Below are 16,136 nucleotides of genomic sequence, written 5' to 3'. Positions count from 1 at the left end.
GAGAATATTTTTGTGAAACTGATTTTAACCAAAAAAAACTTTTGTGAATAGTGTATTACACAGCACATTCCACCTCTGTATGTAATTATAATGTTTTTTTATTCATAATCTTTTATCTTTTAACCAGTAGTCATAAGAAAAATATCCTTGCTCTGTTTAAATTTCAGTTTAAGTTTTCTTTTTAGTCTGTACATATATTACCCAGGTTTGCCTTGGTTCAATAAGAAATTATTAGACCTCTTTCAAACTTGAGCAAAGGGAAGTGCTTGATGTTTGCAGTGAGTATTATACTTTATTTCCTGTTGTATGACTTTTACAGTATTTGTGCAAAATTTTAATTTTTGTCATTAAATGGTTTTCAGCGGGTACCTTCTAATGCTTCATGGGAGCAAGCTATGAAAATGATCATTAATGACCCAAGATACAGGTAATACTTGAAGTTTTTTATTTACTTTTCCAACTCTAGCAAATTCACAATTGTGTAAAATAGTGTAATTTTTGACTTTGTCTTCTGTTATTTTGGATACCAAGAATAGTTGTTTTATGTCAAGATATGAACCAAAAAGCTTCTCATTCAATTTGAGTACAGATGAAATTAGAAGTTTTTGTAAAATAGAAATTATTCTCTGTAATCATTTAATTTTTTATATCTTACTGAAATTTTCTTAATTTGTGAAAAGTCATTTTTTTCTTCAAAGTATTGACATTTGATCATCATGCTTTCATTTACTCTTATATGGCATATTTCTCTTTAGTGCTTTAGCAAAGTTGAGTGAAAAAAAGCAGGCTTTTAATGCTTACAAAGTCCAGACAGAGAAAGAAGAAAAAGAAGAGGCAAGATCAAAATACAAAGAGGCCAAGGAATCCTTTCAACGTTTTCTTGAAAATCATGAGAAAATGACTTCCACAACCAGATACAAGTAAGATATTTAGTAATGCATAGTGGTGTTTATTGCACTGTTTTTTTTTTTGTTTTTTTTTTAAGAATTTATTTATTTATTCATGAGAGACACACAGAGAGAGAGAGGCAGAGACACAGGCAAGAGGGAGAAGCAGGCTCCATGCATAGAGCCCGACGTGGGACTCGATCCGGGTCTCCAGGATCATGCCCTGGGCTGAAGGTGGCGCTAAACTGCTGAGCCACCCAGGGATCCCCTATTGCACTGTTTCTATATCAGACTTTGCCAAGTACAGTACCTCACCCAAAGTAGATGCTTATTAAAGCTAAATGAGTAGGAGCATGGCAGTTTCATAAGGTACAAGATAAATCAGAAGTTAAATGTAAATTTAACGTACAGACTTCCTGAATTATTATTTAGGGACTAGAACAATAGAGGGGTAGACAGTGTAATAATTAAAGCCTGACTTCTTTAATATAAAAATTGAGGGATGCCCGGGTGGCTCAGATGGTTAAGCATCTGACTCTTGATCTCAGCTCATGTCTTGCTTTCAGGGTAGTGAGTTGAAGCCCACATTGGGGGTGGGGAGAGCTTCAACTCCACACTGGGCATGGTGTCTACTTAAAAAATTAAGAAAGGAATATATCCTATATATATATATGATATATATGTAACATTTTTGCAATAAATTATTATGTGCTTCCTTATTTTCCTCAGTTTTCTAGAAAAGCATTAGTTGAAGATTCTTCATTTCTTTAAATAGTCCTATTTTATGTATTAACTAAATTTCTGGCATCTTTTTGAAGTCTATGATTTAGTTCCATGGATAGTTCTTTAGTGTCTATAGCTACCCTAAAACATACAGTCTTGACTAGAAAACATGGCTCAATTAGAACTTATGCGCTCCTTGGGGTGCCTGGATGACTCTCTCCCCCCCCCCCTCTCCCTTTCTCTCTCTCTCACAGATAAATCTTAAAAAAAAAAAAAAAATTTACCCACTCCATCTCTAGGGAGAAATGGAGGCCTAAGCTATTTTGTTCTTTTCTTAATTATCCAAAAGATTTTCTATATAATACACTCATGAACTTATAGTGTTCATTGGGTGGTTCTAAACTTAATATACAGTTAATGTACTTAATATACAATATAAAGTGCTCAATATACTTAATATATAATAGCTTAAAAATAATTTTTATTGAGTAATATATAATACAGGGTAACATTTAATTTTTTTAATAGAAAAGCGGAGCAAATGTTTGGAGAGATGGAAGTCTGGAATGCAATATCAGAACGTGATCGTCTTGAAATCTATGAAGATGTTTTATTCTTTCTTTCAAAAAAAGAAAAGGTATTATCCACTCTTAATTATTGGTGTTTATAGATAAAACAAGGTATTTCTTCATTCTGATTAGGAGTTACTTTTTAACGCTCATTTTTGTTGTTTGGTTTATTCAATTTATGTGGTGTAGCAGATCTCAATATTAGAAGTGGATAGCTCCTGTAATAGTAGATATTGATGTGGACACACTAGGTACAGAATTATTCAACTGTTACTTGAGTTGTCATTAATTGGCTGTCTTACGCCAACTTTGAAAGATACTTTCTTTTTAAGCTCATTAGGTTTTTAAAATACTCAGTATTTTTGTTTATATTGCATTTCTATATATTTTCTATACAAGAACAGTAGTAATACATAATTGTTACCACTAAAATGTGCTTGCATGACGATAGTATTTTAAAACACCTTGTTATCTATTTTATTACTCAGTAAGTTGTATCTCATTCAGTCTTAAAGAGATTTATAGAAATGTAAGTATTAACAAAAATTGAACATAACTGAAAGTGGTTGGAGACTGTGGCATTTACCTATTGCGTGACTTGTCAACAGTAACTTTAATTTTACATTCTGTTGATGCATAGTTCTATAGGAAGAGAGATTTATGGAATTGTTGGGGAGATAGGGTTCCCAGAATCCAGATTCTTAGGAGAAAGGTAAAAGAAAAATTGAAGGTAAGCAGTTACCAAGCCAAGCACTTTGACAAGACCACTGGAAAAGTAGTGTTGGTATTAAAAATAAATGGATAACATGAAACTTGAGCATCACTTAGAATTTGATTGCAGTTCAAATACTATACTTTCTTTGAATCTCAAAACGTGTATTCATTCTTTTGATTTAGGAGCAAGCAAAGCAGTTACGAAAGAGAAATTGGGAAGCCTTAAAAAATATACTTGACAACATGGCTAATGTAACATACTCTACTACCTGGTCTGAAGCCCAACAGTATCTGATGGATAATCCAACTTTTGCAGAAGATGAGGAATTACAAAGTAAGACTAGTGACTAAATGGGAGAAAGTTTTTTAAAGTCAACAGCGAAGAATTCTCACTTTTATTAAGAGATTACTAACTGAATTTTTATACAATTGTCTATTCCTTTTTTTTTTTTTTTTCCTATGGTGAGGGAGAGCTAGAGGGAAAGGGCGAGAGAGAATCTTCACAACCTTGAGAACATGACGTGAACTGAAATCAGAAGTCAGATGCTTAACTAACTAACTGAGCTACTACTACCCAGGCAGTCTCTGTCCATTACCAATAGAGTGTTTTGTTGATTTCCTTTCATTATTCAGGAAGAAAATATTAGCTTTATCAGATAATCCTTAAAGTATGTTTGTCATAGATAAACATGAAATTGTTTTTGCCATTTTTGTGTAATTTAGTAAGAATCCAATTAATTACCACAGTTTTACTCATACTGTCTCCTTGAGGTAATGGCTTTAGAGTTTTGCAAACACCAAAAAAAAAAAAAAAAAAAAGTATTAGTATTATCGTGCCTTACACTTCCCCAGGTTCTTTTTCTGACTGACTTGGTTGCTTTTTAAATTATAGCTTTCTGGATTACCCCTCTGAATACTGTGCTTTTATTCAGTAGGTGTGGGGTAGGGCCTAAAATTCTATCCTGTGAAAAGCTCCTTAGGTAGTGCTAATGTTGCTGACAAATTTTACAGTAATAGTTTTATTTCCCTTAATTGTGTCTTGTCACATGGTCTTTCTTTCACCCTCAAATTCAAGATATCTTTTAATGAGATTGTTTTGGAATTTTTTTAAAAACATATTTTCTAGTTAGATGATTACAAGTTATATTTGAGTTTAATTATAAGTATTTTGGAAAGCTGATTTTGAAATTTATAGGAAGTTAATGTAATAAACTGCTTTCCTTACTGATACTGGACATTTTAATTTTTCTTTAACTGTAAAAATCTCTAGACATGGATAAAGAAGATGCATTAATTTGCTTTGAAGAACACATCCGAGCTTTAGAAAAGGAAGAAGAAGAAGAAAAACAGAAGAGTTTACTGAGAGAAAGGAGACGACAGCGGAAAAATAGAGAATCTTTTCAGGTAAATAAAGTCTCTTTTCTAGCTTAATTTCTTACCATAGTTTGTGAACTTAAACAATAATAGAAACAATTTTGAGACCCCTTCATCCCAGATCATTAGGCTTTATGAAGGATCCATACACATTTAACTCAAGTGCTACAGTTAGTGTTGGATACATCTAAGGAAAACAGCCACTTTAGGCCAGGGGAACTTAAGAGGCTATAGCAGATTTGATATTTAGCACTGATAAGTCAATTAAGGTTCATCTGGGAAAGTGGAATTGCATGATAGAAGACTGAAAAGAAAGTATGTGTGATGACTGACTGATTCATAGTAGTTGATATTTAGATATTTAGTGTGTAGAGAAGAGTAGAGAATGGTACGGGGTATGTAATTTTGGGATAGGCCATAGTTCTTAAACACTATAGAAGATGAAATTATGTATCCTTTATATAGGCCAGTGGTTCATTTTCACCTCCAGATACCACTTTTATCCTCTCATTAATAGGGAACATGGTGGAGTAATGAGTTTTTACATTTCGTATTTCACCAGATTACCCATTTCAATAATTATATTACTAGCAGCATTAATTGCTTACTGCTATACGTTTTAGATTGATAATCACTTAAATTTTTATTACAGCCTTATGAGAGTTGGGTAATATTTTTGTTATGTCCATTTATACAAGGAAATGGACTTAGGTGAAGTGACTTAACCAAATTCGACGACTGATTAGTGGTGCCAGAATTTGAATCTATACAGTCTTAATTACAAAATCTCTTCCATTAAACATTCTATGAAGATTTTTTTAAAGATTTTACTTATTTCGTTGAGAGCGTGAGATCACCAGCAGGGAGGAAAGGCAAAGGGAAAAGCAGACTTCCTGTTGAGTAGAGAACCAGATATGGGGCTCATTCCTAGGACCCCAGTATCATGACCTGGGCTGAAGGCAGATGCTTAAAGGACTGAGCCAGCCAGGTGCCCAACACTGTATTAAGATAAATGCTAAATTACAGTAACTTGAACAGACTTATTTCTCCTTTAATGATAATTATTTGATGTAGGGTAGTGCCCATTGCCATTTCCTAAGGTAGTAGTTCTCACAAATTTGTGTGCATCTGAATTACCAAGTAATCCCTGCCCGGTGTGGGGCTTGAACTCAACCCCAAGATTAAGAGTCACATGCTCTACCAATGGAGAGCCAGGCATCCCACCTAGAGGGCTTTTAAATAAACTCTTTATGTCATGCCGAAGGTCACTTAAATCATCTTAAATGACATAGTCAATAGCATTACTTCAGTCCTTATTCCTAAAACTTTAGTATTTATTAATCTTATGGGTTCCTTTATTATAGTGGTTTCCTATAAGGATCATACAGAATATTCTTAGAACTACATGTTTCTTGAGCTTCACCCCTAGAATTTGATTTACTAAGTCTAGGGTGGGTGGGTTCTGAGAATTTATATTTCTAGGAGGTTTCTAGGTGATAGTGATGCTTCTGGCCCATACTTCGAGAATCGTACTGGGCCATTAGCCTTCTATTCGTGTTTAGGAGTTTGTTTTCCACGTTACCAGATTTCAGCTTGAAAGAAGTTGAAAGGACAGTTTGTTTTTGTTTTTGTTTTTTAAAACAGTGATTAGAAGTTTTACTCTACTTCATAGTTAGCTGCTGAGAATTTAGTCTCATGGCTGTAAGTAAAAACAAAGGAGGCTAGAAAACGTAGATTTTAACTGAGCAGCCTTGTGCCTAGGAAGAACATATTTTTAGTTTTTTTAATATTCTGCAACTGTTGAGCTTTAATGGCTCTTAAGAACGTTTTGCAGTGGTTTAAAATAAGACCTATATGTTAAAAATAAGGTAATCTGGGTTACAGAAAATAGAATTTGGTAATCTTCAAAATCATTGTGTGTTATATACTGATGACCTATCTTAGTTCAGACGAACCACATTTCATGTACTTTAAGCTACATTTGACCTGTGTCTACTATATTGAACAGTGCAGACATAGAAATTTTAACAGAATTTTGAGCCATAGGTCTTTAGAGATATTTATTCAGTTAAACACTCGAAGGATTTGGGGAAGCAGGATGTGTAAATTGTTGAGTATAAAAGCCCCAGTATGTTGCCCTGAAAATCACCAAATACGGAAAAAGGATAAAGAAGAGAAATTAGAATAAGCATATAGATTTAGATTTAGGGTATAAATTTAACATAGAAGAAAGGAAATCAGTTTTTAAATCAGATATGTAGTTGAGTCTCAATTCTTTAAACTACTGTATTACTTCAGTAAAATTCATCAGCTTAAAGATCCATATTTGTTAATTAAAAATTAAAAAACAAAACCCAGCCCAAACACGTTGGGTACTATATCTGAAAACAAAAAGTGTGTTTTACAGGAAACATGTAACACATTCTTTAGCATCATCATTAGAGACAATACCTAATATTTCTCCTTAACTTTGTGTGTGTGTGTGTGTGTGTGTGTGTGTGTGTGTGTAACTAAACTGAAATGATGTTCCATCCTAAGGGACAATAAACTGAAGTCTGGAAAATATAGCTTTTCAAAGATCCTTTTCTCTGAAGCGCAGAAGAGAATTTTGCCTAAAAGCAGATTTTATTTTCATCAAAGAGCAATATTCTTTGTACCTTACACATATTTGGGATACATTGGTACAAGAGTTTCAAATATTGCTGTTTTTAGTGTGTTTTCATGTTACACTAATATTTCTAATGTCCTTAAAGACGACTTTTCAGTATAATTGGTTTTTGTTATTGTTGGCTTTTCCCTCCCCAGATATTTTTAGATGAACTGCATGAACATGGACAACTGCATTCTATGTCATCTTGGATGGAATTGTACCCAACAATTAGTTCCGACATTAGATTTACTAATATGCTTGGTCAGCCGGGTGAGATTCTTTTCTTCCCAATTTATAGTTATGATAGTAGTTGGAATGGGCCAGAGAGACAGGTGGCTGTGCTGGGGAATGGAGGGGTGCTTTATTTTATTTTATAAACAAAAAAGTAATTGCAGCTCTTTGGTTAGAGCTAGCTTTTGACTTCTTTAGTTTTTTCATTAGGATCTACTGCACTTGACCTTTTCAAGTTTTATGTTGAGGATCTTAAAGCACGTTATCATGATGAGAAGAAAATAATAAAAGACATTCTAAAGGTAAACACTACACTTACTATTGACTGTTAATCTCCAGTATATTTTAAGTCGATATTGTCTTCCTTCTTTTTTATGTATTATTGTTGTTAACAAGGTTTCTCTTTCTTAGGATAAAGGATTTGTAGTTGAAGTAAATACTACTTTCGAAGACTTTGTGGCCATAATCAGTTCAACTAAAAGATCCACCACATTAGATGCTGGAAACATTAAGTTGGCTTTCAACAGTGTAAGTTATCAGCTCTTCTATGGAAAACAACTACTTTAGTACGGTTTTTAATATATTCAGCTAAAAGTACTTAAGCTGTAGGCTCCCTAATTAAAGGAATACAGCTAGAATTTTACTGAAAAGTAAAATAAAATAATGTATTTAGATGATTGGCTAATGATGAAGTTTCCTTTGCTCAAATTAAATTGTGTTATAAGTTGGCTCATAACTTATAAATGATGAGAGAATGCTTAAATTAAGAACGAATTACTTCAATTGTACTATTATAACTGGTTAAATATGATTTTCTAAAAGTTACTAGAAAAGGCAGAAGCCCGTGAACGCGAACGAGAAAAAGAGGAGGCTCGGAAGATGAAACGAAAAGAATCTGCATTTAAGAGTATGTTGAAACAAGCTACTCCTCCAATAGAATTGGATGCTGTCTGGGAAGATGTATGTATAATTGTAAATTGTTTCTAATGATCTTTTTCCTTTACAATTGAAGATAAAAATATCTTTAATTCCCCTCCCATTTTATAGCCTCAAAAAGAAGCTGAAGTAGAGTATACATTGAATATATTGAGAATATTTAAAAGTTTAAAGTCAGCTCTGACCCTGCATTAGGAATATTTATTAAAAAATTATTTGGACTTCAGAGGAAAAGAAATCCTTTGAGAGGATGGGGCTGTGACCGTTACCACTGGCTATTGTGATTCTTATTAGTCATATTGGTATACTTTTCTTGTTATTCATGTGTTCATATCTGAATGTTTCAGATCCGGGAGAGATTTGTAAAAGAGCCAGCATTTGAGGACATAACTCTAGAGTCTGAAAGAAAACGAATATTTAAAGATTTTATGCATGTGCTTGAGGTAATTTTAGTATTCTCATAATTAATTCGACTATTACAAAATACATAAGAATAGAAGCCCAAATTGAATTAAAATTGATCAAAGTTTGTTTCTTAAATTATACTGCCTTTTTTTTTTTTTATACAGCTTCTATACAAATGTCATTTACCTGAGATGGTTAAGGAAATGATTTTTCTATAGAAACTGCCTTTGAGCAAAAGAAACTTAAGTAAGATGTGTTTGTGGAGAGAGTTCATACTTGTTTTTACAGTGTTTTAGAAATTCAACAATTTAGCAGCCTCCTATAATGACTTTGGTAAATCTAAAGAAAACTTAAATAGCTTTTTAAGCATGCATTTCAAATATTACACTATGTTAGATGTGTTCAATGCTCAGTGAGATCTGGAAAATAATGGAATAAGTAGTAAGTCTGTGTTAAAATAAGTAATGATAAAATTGCAAGTTACTCCATTAGCTGAATAAGGGTATTTTGATGAAGATTTTAGGTGTAGGTACTTGTATATAGTAAATATGCTAAATTGACCAGTAATTACTCAATAATAGAATTTGGTGCCTATGTGGGTCCAGACACTGTTCTAACAGTTTTACAAACACACACTACATATATGAACTTAATCCTCACAACAACTCTGTGAAGTTATAGATGAGCAGACCGAGGTAAAGAAAAGTAATTTGAAGGGAAAAGATTCCAGCCCAGGCTGTTTGACTCCAGGGTTAATGCTTTTAACAAATAACACTACTACCCTGCCAGTTCTGGACATAGTGATACTTTGCAACACATTGAAAGCTGGCATATATTTAACATTAGAGTGTTGGCATGGTATGGTCATTGGTCACTCACTGCAGGTCACTTAGTTGTCCACTGTTTCCTTGGATTTCTTGTTCTTGATGAATTTCATTGTTAACATGCATCCACATGCATCTTTATTTTCTCCTAGCTGCCTCAAGATCCAGCCCTCTTGGCCTCTAGGTCTCTTCAAAGCTGGGAGCTTGTTAGACATTCAGAATCTCAGGCCCCATTGGCAGAAATCCTGTATCAGAATCATCATTTCAATAAGAATCTAAAGCACTCGAATAGAATATACATTTGTGAGAAGCTCTGCTCTAATTAGTGTCTTAACATTGTCTCCCAGTTCATAATATTAAAATTCTCTGGTGATCTGTATTGGGAAAGTGCTGAGGTCGTAAATGGTCATAAGGAAGAGGCTCTTCCTCTGAAAGAGGAATAAGTTTTGCGATCCTAGTAATCTGAGCTTTTGAGTTAGAAGAGGAGGAAAAATTCAGCATTCAGTGACAGAGTAAAAGGAGCTTTCCTTCTTAGATATTTAATTTCCATTTACTTGTAAACTGAAGCAGAATTATTTTAAAGGCCATAGATGTTTGGGGGCAAGGAGCTTTTACTGCAGCATTAATAAATGAATTAAAATCCACAGAGACTTTTCCTTTTTTGATTTGATGTGGTGTTAGAGTTAGATTGTCTTTGGAGTTCTTAATGTTTGACTAAGAAGGGAATGCTCCTTGGTAGAAAAAGGATTAGATTTTGCTTTATTCTGAGAGCGTCGTCATTTATCTTGGTCAAGGATAACTCTGAGGTAGTAGTTCATTTTCGTGGTGCTAATAATAATAAGCCTAGCCAGATTCATCATAAAAATCATGTCTGAATGTAATTTCATTTCATTGGTTTTTAAAGCAATGTGCCTTTCTACAGGTGATACTTTTCTGAAGTATATCAGTTGTCCCTACTAAAGCATACCATTCTCATTTCTATAAGAAGTGCTTTCTTTAATATTTGTTCTGTTTAGATGTTGAAATGAGTCAGAATGGGATGGTTAGGAAGGAACAGAACATTTTAACTGACAACTGCAGCTTCATGAAAGTACATCCTAAATGTGCAAAATGAATGAAATTTTCACTCTAATAACTTATTTTTATAGCATTAAAGATTCTTCACAATCTGCTGTCTGAAGTCAATGTTAACTTTTGAAAATCTTTTCCTTTTGCACCTGTAGCATGAATGTCAACATCATCATTCAAAGAACAAGAAACATTCTAAAAAATCTAAAAAACATCACAGGAAACGTTCCCGCTCTAGATCGGTAAGGAAGTTTATCATGGCACTATAAGTGTATTGAAGTATTTGTTAATAACATCATTATGGATGAAATTATGTGTATTTTATAGGGATCAGATTCAGATGATGACGACAGCCATTCAAAGAAAAAAAGACAGCGATCAGAGTCTCGGTCTGCCTCAGAACATTCTTCTAGTGCTGAATCTGGTAAGCATTTCTTTTAACTTGCCATTGGTTAAGTGCCCAATGCTTGGTTTCAGCTCAGGTCTTGATTTCTCCTGGATTGAACCCTTGTCTGTCGAAGACTCTTATCTCCCTCCCTACTCCCTGCCCCCTAGCATTAGCGCTTAGAAATTAAAGGAAAAAGAGGTATTGGCACTTGGATGTCCTCAAAGTCAGACATTTTTTTCTTTTCATGCTGCTTAGAGAGAAGTTACAAGAAGTCAAAAAAGCATAAGAAGAAAAGCAAGAAGAGGAGACATAAATCTGTAAGCAAGCTTTTAATTTTTATACTGCCCCTAGCTTTAGCCCTTAACTTATTCAGCGGCGATAGAACCCTTTTCTGTCTACTCCTGTGCAGTCTAGCACAGTTCCAGTGGACACCTGAACTCAGGAATTACATCATTTGTCTTCACCATAATCTTCCATTAAAACCTTCCAGTGAGCTTTTAAAATAAACACACATCAGTGTTAAGATTCCCACTCTGGCTTTTTAAAGCAATCTTAGAGAAAGACCCAAGTGTTTGTGTGTGTCTTGTGTTGTGGTGAGAATCATAAGTCTAAATGTTCACCTCCTTCCCTACTCTTAGTTCTTAATTTTACATATGTATCAAGATATCCTAAGGAGGTTTTTTTGAAACATAAGTGAGTAGGTGTTTATTACCTATTGAGATTTTTTTTCCTTCGTGCCACTCACTCGAATTTGTACATATCTAATAAAGGACCAGTTATTTAGGCAGTGACATTGCCATTTCTTTTTAATTTTTTTTGACATTGCCCTTTAAATCCTGCTTTTTTGGGGCACCTGGGTGGCTCAGTCGGTTAAGCGTCCCATCAAGCTCTTGATTTCTACTCAGGTCATGATCTCCAGGGTTTAAGTTCAGGTTCTGTACTCATCATGGAGTCTGCTGAAGATTCTCTTTCTCCCTTTCCCTTTGTCCGTCCCCTTGCTCTCTCTAAATAAATAAAATCCTTTAAAATAAATAATCCTGCTTTTCAGTTATAGTTTTGAGAGAGGAATTTTATTATATAACGGTCAACCTATTAGGTGATTAACCTAATCACAGCATTCTGTACACATAGCTGAACAAAAAAAACAATATTTTATTGGGTTGGTGGAAACTGTAATGTTTGTCTACTTTTACATTATAGGCATACTCCCATTTTGTATGCTTCCCTACTTTAGTGAAACTCTTTTGTAATGTTACTGTATTAAAATGTCACCCTTCCCAAAGGATAGACAGACTCCCTCCAATGAATCTTGGATATGTTCCAGAATCGTTGAGGTTACTAGTTCAGATTTCACTGCACTAGGAACACATGCCCTATGATAATATATGATATATAGATGTTCTTAAATATTATCTATATGGAGATACTAAAAAGCAATGGTTTTCTTCATCAAAATGCTGATGTTATTTTTTATTTACCTAGGACTCTCCAGAGTCAGATGCTGAGCGAGAGAAGGATAAAAAAGAAAAAGACCGAGAAAGTGAAAAAGATAGAACTAGACAAAGATCAGAATCAAAACACAAATCACCTAAGAAAAAGACTGGAAAGGATTCTGTAAGTATTCAGAATTATTTCATACCTGGGTTTCCAGAATAGAAAAAATAGATACTGTGGTTAGTATGACATTGATTGACTTTTTCTAGGTTAGCTACCATTTGAAGAAAATGAAGAAAATGTAAAGAATATAAGAGACTCAGATCAGGGTTTCTCAGATCACGGGTTCTCCAGATATACACTAAGTTCAGTTTCGAAATGTTAACTTTGTAGGAGTAATCATTGTGAGAGAAGAGGTGAGGGCAGAGGGATAGGAGGGGACTAAAAGCCAAAGTTAACATTTTAATATCAAATTAGTCTTTAATTTCCCACGTGTGTGTGTGTGTGTGTGTGTGTGTGTGTAAACAACAGCACAGTAACACCGATTGTCTTTTTTTTTTTTTATTTTTTTATTTATTATTATTTTTTTTAACACCGATCGTCTTAGCCTTGCCATTCTTCCACAAATACTGTGGACTTAACAGGAGTAATGCTACTAAATCAACCTATGACCGTCCCTTTAGTGTTTTAATTAATTCAGTTGATATGAAGGTTCTTTTTAAAAGCTGCCCTGGTGAGTTTCATGTACATCCTTGGTGAAGAATGAAGATTTTCTGAATACTTAGTAACAGCGTTTAACAGTTTGTTCTTTGTAATCAGTTAAATGAAATCTCTGAAGGAAGGAGAATAGATGAACTATCTACTTTTTAAAGATTGTTTTTCACAAATACAATATTTTTAAGTGTTCTTCAGACTATTGCCCTGCTCATAAATTTTAAATGTTTATTCTCATAAATCTTAAATGTTTATCTAAGGATAATATGTTTAAAGGATAATACTTGGGGCACCTGGGTGGCTCAGTGGTTGAACACCTGCCTTTGGCTCAGATCCCGATCCTGGGATCCAAGGATCCAGGGTTCGAGTCCCACATCGGGCTCCCCAGAGGGAGCCTGCTTCTCCCTCTGCCTGTGTCTTCTCTTTCCGCTGTGTCTCTCATGAATAAATAAAATCTTTTTTTTTTGTAAAGATTTTATATATGTAGGTATTTATTCATGAGAGATACAGAGAGGCTAAATAAAATCTTAAAACATAATACTTGTTTGTAATATAAAATACTTAGGTGACCTGGAATCTACAAAATTAGCAAGGAATATAGTGCTTTAGGTTATGAACACTGGCTTCATTAAATGGAAACAAAATGTTTCACATTCAGAGGTGTTAGAGGAAGGGAAAGAAACCATTGTGTACCTTTCTGCCTGATTTACATATTAATGCAACCTGAAAGCACTAAAGTTCACTATGTCCCCTAATAAAGCCAGAGAATGGTTAGCAACTCATTAATAGGCTTTTGGGAGAGAGGTCAGTCCTAAACCCTCTGATGAGCAGCTTGTTTCTGTGGAAGAGAATCCATATACATTTTGATTGCCTTTTCTTTCTTTTTTTTCAAAAGTTCAATACTACCTTTTGAGTACTGACATAAAATGTAATCCTAATCCTATTCAATGTCTTTTCAGGGGAATTGGGATACTTCTGGCAGTGAACTGAGTGAAGGGGAATTGGAAAAGCGCAGAAGGACCCTTTTGGAGCAACTGGATGATGATCAATAAATTATACCAAATATATGTTTACAGTATGATTTAAAGTCTAATTCAGACCAGGGACTCTATTTTAAAGTTCAATTGAAATAAAACACTGGGTTTTAATTATATCACAGGAAAAAAAAAAAGTGCATTTAAGTATTGTTATTGTGGACTTTATAAAAGCAAAGGAAACTGAAAATAACTTTTGATTCTGTATCAAGAATCATATTTTCATATGGTCATAACTGTCTTTCTGTGACCCTTTCATAGGGCACTGCAGGATGGATTAAAGGTGGCAATTTACTGATAACTGCAGATGTCTCTACTTTGTTCTGAAGTCTAAGTCATGAGGCGATTTGATTTACTTTATAGAAGTTGGATTTTGAAGATATAATGAAAAATTTTTTGATACTTAGTAGTACAAAAAAAGCACCAGCAACTGATAAAACTGCTTTTTTGTGCACTACCCAACTGGTTCCGATATGATCTTTTATGGTGAACTCAGAAATAGGTGTTCTTAATGGAAACCTGTCAGACCCTTAACTAACTATAGCGGTGCTAAGGAGCACTACTATAATAAAGCCACCATTATTTTTTATGAAACATCTGAATACATTTTAAAAAAAAAGGCTGTTGTGAGGGCATTATTTTGAGGTGATGTTTAAAAAGTTAACATCAAATCAAATTGTAAATTAGTTTAAATATATTGCCTTAAGGACCTACTAAAGAATGTGCCACCAGACTTTTAAGTGATAGTTGCAATATCCTTGTCTGAAACAAAAATCAATGTTGACTTAAACATTTTCTTTAACAGTTGTCTTTTTTTTTTTAATCCGAGCTTTTGCTTTTTTTCCATTGAGGAAGTCTTTTACCTTCCCTACTCACTGAGAAGTATTGACTTCGTGGTACACATTCTAAAGCATTTCTGATTTGAATATTTTTGTACATTTTTATCAATTATTAAACCTTCTCTTCTAGCGTGTACTAGTATTTATTTCTACTTAAACTACTCAGCTCTAAAAAATTGTATGATCATTTAAAGATACTAAATCCTTGGAATTTTACTTCATCTAACCCACATAGCTAGGTTACTTTTCCTTTTTAATATTTAAGAATATTACAAGTCAGTACATTTCAGGCCCCCGTAATTTGTTTTTGATCTACAAATTTCCTATAGAAAACTTTAGAGAGGCAATGGTTTGAAGCTAGAATACTCTTTACATGCTAACTTTTTGAAGGTTGGTAATGTAATTTATACTATTTTCCTTCAGTGCAGGAGATTTTTTTAATAAGTAAATTTTAGCATATAGTCTTTGGCATTAGGTATTTTTTTATTTTGGACACTTCGAGCAATCCTATTTCAAGTTGGGATATAGAAGAACAAAAAGTTCATTTTATTTGAGAAGTTCAGATGACTAGGACTACTCTTTCCCATCTCTGCCCACTGTTTCAATTAAATCTAGCATCCACTGTTGAAAAACAGAAAAGGGGGTGGTGGGCAGGGAGTTATTTCTAAACTTTTCTCTGCCAAATCATTTTTCTGCTGTGAAAAACTGACATGACTGTGGAAAATGAGAATCACTATCCTTAGAAGATGTGAAATAATCAAGTTGCTTGCTTGAGGTTTAGTCTTTTATTGTATATTAGAACCAAAATAACAACTTTGGCAACAGGGAGTTTGTCTAGATTTACTTTTCAGAGGTCTCATAATGATAGTTAATATTGCTAATCATGTCAAACACTTGACATGGAAGTCAGTGGCAAAATCTTCAAAATGCACATATGATATTGGCAGAAATACTAGTGGTGTTTCATAAGAGAATTTAGAATCTGTAAAATTTTGTTTTAATTCCATGAATGATTTTTTTAAGTGCAACTTTAAAGTTTTAATTTTTCTATTTAAATAAAAAGTTATTGATATGTTTTAGTATGTCCTCAAAATAGATTTCTGTATTTCTTAGAGACACTGTCTTACCACCTCAAATCCCTACAATACAAATTTAAGTTTCTCTATAGTTCATCCATGAAAATATTTGACCTAAAAACAAAACTGATAAATGGCAACTTAAAATACAACATTGTTATTATAAAAGATGTAATTGAAGTGACTATAATCCTGTCTACCTTCAATGATCCCATCAAATGGGATTTAGTTACCAAAAGGTACTGTACTGTGAAGGCACAGGTGATGGGA

General features: G+C 33.7%; 1 protein-coding gene across 5 annotated transcripts in view; it reads left to right on the top strand.

The window, feature by feature from the left end:
• PRPF40A (pre-mRNA processing factor 40 homolog A) overlaps positions 1-15,869 on the top strand; it is a 58,666-nt gene extending 42,797 nt beyond the window's left edge. For 3 of the 5 annotated variants that reach the window (XM_072757815.1, XM_072757813.1, XM_026008037.2), the window contains 15 exons: positions 363-427; positions 756-920; positions 2,139-2,247; positions 3,077-3,227; positions 4,164-4,297; positions 7,073-7,187; positions 7,359-7,450; positions 7,560-7,676; positions 7,971-8,108; positions 8,432-8,527; positions 10,537-10,623; positions 10,709-10,805; positions 11,025-11,086; positions 12,252-12,383; positions 13,877-15,869. In XM_072757815.1, coding sequence (XP_072613916.1) covers positions 363-427; positions 756-920; positions 2,139-2,247; positions 3,077-3,227; positions 4,164-4,297; positions 7,073-7,187; positions 7,359-7,450; positions 7,560-7,676; positions 7,971-8,108; positions 8,432-8,527; positions 10,537-10,623; positions 10,709-10,805; positions 11,025-11,086; positions 12,252-12,383; positions 13,877-13,969 — 1,653 coding nt within the window. In that variant the 3' untranslated portion in view covers positions 13,970-15,869. Of the gene's footprint in view, positions 1-362; positions 428-755; positions 921-2,138; positions 2,248-3,076; positions 3,228-4,163; positions 4,298-7,072; positions 7,188-7,346; positions 7,451-7,559; positions 7,677-7,970; positions 8,109-8,431; positions 8,528-10,536; positions 10,624-10,708; positions 10,806-11,024; positions 11,087-12,251; positions 12,384-13,876 lie in introns of all 5 variants that reach the window. The other 2 variants (XM_072757814.1, XM_072757812.1) reach the window with 1 other exon arrangement.
• The last annotated feature ends 267 nt before the right edge of the window (positions 15,870-16,136 follow it).

Source organism: Vulpes vulpes, chromosome 5 (genome assembly GCF_048418805.1).
Source record: "Vulpes vulpes isolate BD-2025 chromosome 5, VulVul3, whole genome shotgun sequence".
NCBI classification, from domain to species: Eukaryota; Metazoa; Chordata; class Mammalia; order Carnivora; family Canidae; genus Vulpes; species Vulpes vulpes.
Note: the sequence above shows the minus strand (reverse complement) of the source record. Positions and strands in the feature narration are given on the sequence as shown.